This window comes from Phascolarctos cinereus, unplaced genomic scaffold (assembly GCF_003287225.1).
Source record: "Phascolarctos cinereus isolate Bilbo 61053 unplaced genomic scaffold, phaCin_HiC Scaffold_9;HRSCAF=440, whole genome shotgun sequence".
Classification (NCBI taxonomy): domain Eukaryota; kingdom Metazoa; phylum Chordata; class Mammalia; order Diprotodontia; family Phascolarctidae; genus Phascolarctos; species Phascolarctos cinereus.
Window position 1 is genome coordinate 113419496 of NW_027556402.1, and position 9754 is coordinate 113429249.

The following is a 9754-nucleotide window of genomic DNA, read 5'->3' on the forward strand; positions in this document are numbered from 1 at the left end:
CAGACTTATACAGTGCTTTGAACTTTATAAAATATTTTCTTCACTGTGACCCCATAAGGTAGATAGGGCAAGTATTATCTCTATTTTACAGATGAGGAAATCGAGTCAGGAAGCTAAAGTGATTTGGACATGGTCATAACTTGTAAATATCAGAACTGGGAAGTTACTGTGGAAAAGGTAGACTATCTCTAGAATACAGAAATGTTTTATAAATGAAGAAACTGAGCCCATAAAGGTAATTTCCCCAAGGCCACAGGGAGAGATAAGATAGAGAGTCAAATCTAAAACCTGGGGACTCTAAGACTTTTTAAATCCCTCCTCACATTCAGTTCTAAACATCTATGAGTCTCCAAAGCCCGAGTCTTGTCTTCTTTCCACTAAGTCATGATAATGATACCCTTATCTAGATTAATTGAAGCTGTAGTTTGTCAAATAAAGCACTCTGGAGATGACATGGAATGAACACTGCTTCTAGGATTAAGGGACATGAATTCAAATCCTGTTTCTGACTCTTACTACCAATATAATCTTAGGCAAGTCACCTAATTCCCCTGGGACTTACTTTCCTCATCTGTAAAATGAAGGTGTCAGACTAGCAGGCCTCTGAGCTCCTTTGAAGCTCTTAATCTCTGACCCGGGAGCTACGACCTGTGAAGACAGGTCCCAACAAGACTGGAAGAGTGGAAGAGTGAAAGATAAGATAGAAAAGATTGAGAAAAGGGATGGAAAAAAAGAAAGAGGTGGGTGTCCATCAGTTGGGAAATAGCTAAAAAAAAATTATACTGGAATGTAAAGATACATTATTGACCAAGTAAGAGTTTATCACAGAGGAATTCAAAGAAACATGGGAAGACTTAGATGAACTGATTCAGAGTGAAATAAGTAGAACCAAAGAAACAATGTTGTAATGAATATAAGAAAAACAAATATATCACTAATAAAGGAATCTGAGGGAGAGAAGGGGAAAGTTATTTCCAGGAATGATTGTGATAAAAACAGGAATGATAAAAACAAAATATCATCCACTAAACATTTTTTTAAATCAGTTAAGAGTTGCCTACCTTTTGGTCTCTGGAAACTCTACTATTATCAGTGGTTTCTCAAATATTATCCACAGTAAAAAGCACCGTGGTGTAGTAGGTTTTAGCATGGTGTAGCCTGGATTTCAAATCAAAGGAACAGGATTCAAATCTTGGCTCTGCTATTTAATGCCTGTGTGAACACAAGCAAGTCACTTAAAACACTCTGGGTCTCATCTTTGTTTGTAAAATGATAGGATAAATAGACACTGTAAAGATGCCATCCAGCTCTACATCCTGTGGTTCCATAATTATATCTATATCTCCTTTCAATACTCTAAGGAATCATTTCTCTTAAAAGGTAATACAACCTAATAGATAAAGCTCTCAACCTAGAATGACAACATACTAGGTTTGACTCCTCTTTCAGGATCACCTATTAGTTATCTGACTCTGGGAAAGTCACTCTGACTATTTGAATAAGTCTCTTTGAGGTTCAGTTTTTGTATCCATAGAATGGGGATAATAAGGTGTTATAATACCTACCTCACAGGGACACTAGCTATGTGACCCTGGGCAAGTCACTTAACCCTAACTGCCAAAAAAAAAAACCCTACCTCATAGGGTTGTTATGAAGGTCAAATGAAATAATGTGGGTAAAGCATTTTGTAAACCTTAAATGCCTCCCTCCTTCTTAAAATCAGTTAGGAGACCTAAGGGAAAAGAAACAATTTTTGTTCCTTCTCCAATTATCTGTGGTCCAATGATCCATGAGTGTTTCTCATTGTTTATTCCTCCAAGATTAGTAAGCCAGGCTATTTTTCTAATTCCTGAGTCCAAGAAAACCAAATTTGCTGTGAAATTAGATTTTGACCAGAGAAATGCTGATCTGAACTCAGGATGCTTCTTAGCAGAACCCTAGGGTAAGGAAGCAAGACCTAAAGAAGGACATGGAGGGGAGCCCCAGAACTAACTTAGAGGAGTCCTGAGAGCTTGTGAACCCATTCCAGGGGCATTTGTTGGTCATCTTCCTAATCTCTGTTTTGTACAGGTTATGTTTCAACCCAAGAAGTGAGTACCCCTCACAGTAATGCAAGTAAACCCTACGAACAACCAGTAACGAAGGAAATAACAACCGTGGCAACGGCTAGCATAGCCAAAGACGAGCATTTGACCACCCAAACCCACTCTGAGATCTCAACGCAGGCACCAGGAAAAGACGGTTTGACTTCTCCTTTCTTATTGTCTCTCTTGAACCCCTGTGACCTTGGAGATATATTCACTGAATGCATGGCTCTGTGCTGAGAATGTGCAGAGGGAAGGCAAAAACAGCCTCTGCTTTTTCTAAGTTGACATTCATAGGTAGTGACGACAGGAAAGGTAACTCCTCTATCACCACTGAAAAAGAACTCTCCTGCTCAAAAACATTCTATGGCTCCCTACAGCTTCTAGGATAAAATGCAAATTCCTTAGCCTGGCCCTCCACAAATGGTGCCAATGTTTAGGTTTATTTCTGATTTATTCCAGGTTTATTTCAGATTCTACTCTTCATGTATTCTACAATCTGGCCAAATGAAAAAGCAGTATGATGTAACAGAAAGAGAATTAGAATTGGAACCAGAGAAAGTCTATGTTTGAATACATACTCTAAACAAGTCAGTGAATCTCAATTTCCTCATCTTGGAATTAAAATGAAATAATAGCATTTATACTATATATCTCACAGGAATTTTGTAGGAAAATGAGCTTATTAACCTTAATGACATATAAATGAGTGCTGTTATTACTGAACTTAGCTACTAGCTGTTCCCAATCTTGTCCTGGACTCAATCTCCTGCTTCCATGCATTTGTACTGGCCATTCTCCCATAACTCTCCTTGTCTTGGCTTGTTTAAAACTTTCTTTTCCCACAAGGCTCAGCCAGGATGCTACCAACAACATGAAGCTTTTCCTGATTCCCTGCCCAGCCCTCCCAGACAATGGCGTCCTTTCCTTTCTCAAATTTTCTTAGAATACTTTGTCTAGATCTCTCTTTTGCCCTTCTCTGACTGTATGTTAGATCCTACTTTTCTGTGGGTGTGGCAGATCCCTCCTCAGTAACTATAATTTCCCCAAGGATAGGGACTCTGCCATTTTTTATCTCGATATCCTCAGCTCTAATTACATATCCCTGCCGTGTATAGTAGCTTTACTGAATTAAATCCTATATTGCTCTTAGTTAATAAGATTGTCACCTGCCCATATCAATTCCATATATTCTTATGGGCATTTGAGTCAATAAATACTGATACTTACATCTCACCTCTGTTACTAACAACTTGTATGACCTCAGGCAGGCCACTTAAACTCTCTGGCTCTCAGTTTCCTTCTCAAAAACATGAAAGAATTAATGGAGAGGGTTTAGATACCTCTTCCAGTGGTAAATCTATGATGCTTTGGCCTTCTCTCTTAGAAACTCAACTAACTTGTAAGACTTGTTCAATTCATATTCACCAAGAAACTGGGCAAGTAAACACAATTCCGAGGCCAACTAGCATAACAGATAGAAAGCTGAGCTGTGGCACTTAATAAATATGTGACTTTGGACAAATTACTTAATTTCTAAGTACCTTAAGTGTCACACTTTAAGGATTATCTGCTAAATGATAGATTACAATCAGCGTTGGCATTGGGAGTTCCCCCACACTGATAAAATTACTGATGACTGAAAGGAAAAAATATATAAATCTAATACTACAATAGTTGTCACAGTTGATAACGTCTTCATAACTTTAAATCTTATAAAGACTTCTCTGTGTTTTATTTCTGGCAGGATCAAGAGATCGGGTAACCCACGCTCTCTCCGGACCAGGTAAGTTGACAACTTGCATGTGGACAAAAATCGCACGTAATTCTCCTTATTTGCCAATAGAGGTCCCCATTTTTCTTCTTATGAGGGTTGCTTTAAGTGGGCCACAGAGTTTGCAACATGGTTCTTCCCTTCTTAAAAATGGTGCCTTTTCTATGAGACATCAGAAAATGGCCATAAGTTACATGATAAATAAACAATCTTAACTTGATTCTTTCGCAAGTTTCGTGTGTTGGAGAATTCTAAAATGTAGACAAATCCTGGGAAGATAAGGTACCTAGTCTGCACTATCTGGCATTCTCACTGATCACATCACAAGTCCAAACCCTACTCCACGCCAAATCACTCTACCTCCATCATCTTTGGAATGGATAATAAATAATAAATGCCGAATGGGGCAAATTCCAAAGTTGATTTTTTAAGAAGTGTAGGGTCATTCTTAGAGTACTGGAAGGAAGAGAACTGGGGCTTCATTTCCAGTTCTACCATTCATTCTACTGTTTGACCTCAAGTAAGACACTTAACCTCTATGAAATGTCCTCATTTATAAAATAGTGATAATATCTGTGTTGCTATCAATGAAAGACTAAGTCACTTAGACTGTTATAAATACCCAAATTAACTACAAAGGACCTATGAAGGAAGATGCTATCTGCATGCAGAGAAAAAACTGATAAGTAGAAGTATGTATAGAATAATTTTACACATATATACATATTTGTGTATAAATGTAGCCATCTCTAGGGTAGGGGTGGGAAAAAAGAAAGTTACAAAACTTTATTATATATTTAAAAGGATTAGCAAGTTTTACATAATAGATTTGCAGTTTCATGTACAATCATCTTTTTCCCCCTATTGCACTGTTATGGAAATGCTTGTTTTCTATCTTAAGTTCAGAATCAAATAAATTTTTAAAAATCTAAAATTCAACCAAAAAAAGTGAGAAGCAGCATGGTTTAGTGGATAAAGATCTGGGCTTGGACTTAGGAGGACCTCTGACGCATAATTCACTGTGTGACCATGAACAAATCACTTAAGGACCCAATGGCCCCAAGGAACTTTAAGGATATAGGCCTTAAAGGAGTTGCCCACTGCCATGTATGGAAGGAGTCTTCACATCCGTATTTCCTTATAATAATGAATTCACAGGTGCAAATCCATAAAAAAATAAATGTGATTTATTATAAGGGAAATTTGGGTGAGAGGAGTCTGGGTATGAGTCACAGCTATGGAAATAATTGATATTGGTCATTAACTCTCTCAGGCAGGTAGTGTTTACTGATTTCATGTGTTTCTCATTGTGTGATTGGGTAAATTTTTGGAATTTATTTAAAATGTTTAATTTACTTGTAGTTTTGCAAAGAAAAATTGCTGAAATGTACCCTGGATTAAAAAAAAAGAAGTGAGAATGATCAATTTTATATTTTAGAGGAAAGTTACAAAGGAATTGATTGTTCCATTTAAACTCATATATCCATCCCTAATGACATGGAACTCATGAAACCCAAAGATTTAAAATGTTACTGTTTCCCATTGGGGATCCCTGTCATATTCATCTCTCAAGTAATCTGAAGACCAAAGAAAATACCTTTTTGTAACAGTCTGTTTTGAATTCCTGGGATGGGGTTGAGCACTAGGACTGTTTTTAGTGTCTCCTGACATTTTGTAGAAGACTAAAAACTCATAAAACAAGTGAGATCTTCTAGGTGACTAGGTCTAAGTAATATGAAGTGGAGTCCTGCGTATGATGTCCTATTCATATAACAGATATCAATTTGGAAGTCCCATTGCTCATTTATTTTATTGCATGGTCCAATTCCATTGCCTTCACAATCAGCTTTCATTGGGTAATTGGTCAATTACTCATTTCTTTTGAGGTTATACCTATATGTATGTTTTCATAGGATTGCCTCATGCCTCATATGGACATAACCTGAGTCTCTACTAAGAAGGTGAAATAGAGAGCTAAGCCTTTACCTAACAGATTTGTTCACGTGAACCTACAATCAGGAGAATAGTACAAGTTTTATTGTAAAATACTGCCTTGTTTCAACTGTTCATTTAGTTAGATGATTGCTCACTGAACAGACTGAGCAAACACTGCTTCTGTTTCTTTTTTATATCATTGGCAGTACCACACATCCTACTCTTCCCCATGCACTCTGCCATCCAGTGATGCCGGCCCCCATGCTGTTTCTCAAACACAACATTCCACCTCCCAGCCCAGCATTTTCAGTGGTCATCTCCCACACCTGCAATGCTCTCCATCATCATCTCTCCCATCTAGTTTCCCTGACTTCCTCAGCTCAAGTCCCATCTATAAGAATTTTTTGCCAGACCTCAATCTTAGTGCCCTGCCTCTGAGATTGTCCTCCATCTAGCTTCTCCTGTATGTGTTTATAGACAGACAGACAGATAGACAGATAGATAGATAGATAGATAGATAGATAGATAGATAGATAGATAGACAGATAGATAGATAGATATCTTTTTGTCATACACACACACATGTCTTATTTGTACATAGTTATAAATAGTTGTTGGCCTGTCATCTCCCGCTTTAGACAACGAGCTCCATTAAGAGCAGGGATTGGTTATTTTTTTCATTTCCTGCCCTTTTTTTGGGGGGGGGGTTGCCTCTCTTGGTACCCACAGTGCCTAACACAGAGTAGGTACTTAATAAATACAAGCTGATTGACTGACTGACATTTACCTTCATGGTTTTCAGTTTTCTGTCTCTTTCACAGAAGATGAAGATTTTTCCGCATACTTTGCCCATATATCTTTTATACTCTTTTAATGGAGAGGCAGAATAAAACAGAACAAAAAAAAGTGCTGAACTGGATTTCAAGATTTAAGTCTGCCACTTAGTAGCTACGTGACCTTGGGGAAGTTAAATAATTGACTTGGGAACTAACTTTCCACATCTGTAAAGTAAGAAGCTGTCTAACATCTCTTCATCCTCTGACATTTGATGATGAGGCAGCATGGTATACTAAATAGATTGCTGGAACTGGAATCGTAAGAGCTCTGGGTTCAAATCCTAGCCCTGTCACTCAGCCCTGTGATCATAAGCAAGAATCTTAGCATCTCCGAATCTCACTTTCCACATCATAAAATGAGTGTGATAATATTTACCACATATGATCATTAATTATAATAATAATAAATTGCATGTACCTAATGCTTTAAGATTTAGAAAGAAAGTATGAAATAGTAGTTAAAGTGTTGGGTTTGGGAGCAGAAAGGTCTAGGTTTGGATCCTATCACTGTCATTTACTCTCTGCATGACCATAACGTGGTCACTAAGCCTCTAAGATCCCTCTATGAAACTATAGTGGAATGAGTTTTCCACATGAAAAATACCCCAAACTAATGGAATCAGAGATCATTTGCCTATTTGAATTCAGGCTTGGAAAGCAATTTACCTATGGGGCAGCTAGATGGCACAGTGGATAGAGCACCGGCCCTGGAGTCAGGAAGACCTGAGTTCAAATCCAGACTCAGACACATAATACTTCCTACCTGTGTGACTCTGGGCAAGTCACTTAACCCCAATTGCCTCACTTAAAAAAAAAGGGGGGGGGAAGCAATTTCCCTAAGTCATCACATGCATTAAACTAATTTTCTTGATGTCTGTTATGTGGCTGTTTATTTCACTCCTTTGCCATTAATCGATCTCTCCTTTTCTCTAAGTGATTGCCGTGGTTGTTTTTGCTACAATCGCTGGTATTGTTGGAGTCATCCTCTTTGCATCATTCTTGGTTCGCCGGCTGACAAGGGTAAAACTGGAACTTTTAAACTTATATAAAATAACAGAACAAAATTTATATAAAATGTGTTTTTCTCCCCTATTTAAATGTCTAGGTGAGCTGAAGTAGCTCATAGAGACAGACTAGCATGCTATAGTAGATTAGGGCTTAGGAATACCTAGGTTTGAATTCTACCTACAGCACTTACTAGCTGTGAGATCCTAGCAAAGTCACTAGACCTCTTCGACCTTCAGTTTTCTCAACTGAAAAAATTAGGCAGTCAGAATTGATGGCCTGAGAGGTCCCCTCCAGTCTTCAATCTATGATTCAATGAAAACAAAAATACTGTTCTTTCCTGAAGCACCCCTTTCCAAATTTTCTTTCTTTTCAATTATTTTGGTATTCTAAATTTCAGAAATTAAATTAAGATTTTGAAAGATACTGGCAGAATCTTAGATTTCAAGCTAGAAGGCCCTTTAAAGTCAGTTAGTCCAACCCTTTTTTTATAGATAAGAAAACTGAGGTCTATACAGCAAAAATGAGTTACTCAAGGTCACACAAGCAAGAATAGTACTCAAACCTAAGTCTCCCGAATCCTAATCCAGTGTTCTACCCCTCATGCTGCTATGTCTATCCACAGAGAACATTTGTTCAAACCTTAGTGTCTAGGGCTTTACTTTCAGAGAATCCATGAACTTTGCTAGCTCAGACTCCTTTCATAATGAGTGTAAAATTAATAGCAATTAATTCAATTAATTTCTATTAATTATTAATTAATGGCAAATTAATAGTTTAATAGCAATTATCCTCCCTTCTAGAGAGCTTTGAGATCTAAAAAGTGCTTTCCTCATGACAACACTATGAAAATATTATTTTCCCCAGAATATGAGCCCCTTTAAGATAAACCTAGTGCTAGATATTAAGAGAATTCTCCAGAATCTCACAATTCCCAGTAAAGGACTAGGTCAACAGAAGTGAGAGCAGAGTTTCTATGTATTTGGAAGTTCTCTTATTTAAAATAATAATAATAATAAATTACCTCTCTCCCTGAGAAGTAATTCTGGCACTTCCTTTTCCAATTCAGAAAAAGGAAAAGATTTCAAGAGGTCTTTGGGAATGGGTGTGAGCTGAGGGGGAGAAGAGCGGCAACATTTCATCCATTCCAACACCAAGTGCCCCTTGAACAGCAACGTGCCAACAAAAATTCTATGGCACCATTGCTCTAACAAAGGCAATCCAGCAGTCATCACCACTAGGGACATTTGTTGAGTGGGGAAGAACTTCATAAAAAGAAGCCTACAAATTTAATGGCAACTGATCAAGAGGAGGAAAAATCTATACCCCAAGACTCATTTCACTTTTTTTCCCATTTTCTTCCTTGGGGCTTCCAAAGAGTCATAGCATTAATATTTTTCTGTTTTTATTTGCAGAAAAATTAGTTCAGCCTGACAAACAAGGACACGGGCATTCCATAAAGAAAAAGAAGATTGAGCATAGTCCCCTTTGTTTACCTCGTGCTCTTCTGAAAGGACAATAAATAAGTGTATGGCTTGACATCCAGTTGATTTTTGATGACCAGGAATGTCCTGTTTAAGCTCAGAAGCATCTAATCTTGGTGGCAGACATCAGAAGTGAGATACTGCTTGTGCAAAATGTCCTTCATCTCCATCTCTGTCCAGTGCTTTTAAGATTGGTTGACTTTAGGGATAGTGAGATCTAGGACTTGAAAGAAAACACCACCACAACAAGCATAGAGTCTGAGAGGCATTCAGCCAAAGCATCCTATCAGATCTGTACAATTTGAGGTGGTGCTGGCTGATATCTTACTGTCACCCTCTCCCTCTCTCCATTTCCTCTTCCTTCTGTGGCTCTTCCACAAGGTCTTCTACCACATCTGGGGCCATCTCCAGTCATCCTGTTGTGTTATGTGGCCACTGGACCTCGATGGCTCCAGAGGAGAAAGTGAGGCTGGTGACTTTGCACAGCTCTCCCTCATTTAAATCTGGTTCACTTGCGTGTCATGGCATCATCTCCATGATATCATGGTCCTCTTTGAAAACGAAAGACAGACAACAAACAGCCATTGTGTATTACACATACAAATTTATCTGCCTCCAAGAAGTACATAAGCCCCT

General features: G+C 38.1%; 1 protein-coding gene across 1 annotated transcript in view; it reads left to right on the forward strand.

Annotated features, from left to right (window-relative positions):
- The window catches only part of LOC110210772 (uncharacterized), a 56649-nt gene extending 47476 nt beyond the window's left edge, over nt 1–9173 (forward strand). The window contains exons 4-7 of the mRNA XM_020989838.2: nt 2071–2241; nt 3832–3870; nt 7564–7649; nt 9050–9173. Of these exons, the coding sequence (XP_020845497.1) occupies nt 2071–2241; nt 3832–3870; nt 7564–7649; nt 9050–9058 (305 nt within the window). The 3' untranslated portion in view covers nt 9059–9173. The remainder of the gene's footprint in view (nt 1–2070; nt 2242–3831; nt 3871–7563; nt 7650–9049) is intronic.
- The last annotated feature ends 581 nt before the right edge of the window (nt 9174–9754 follow it).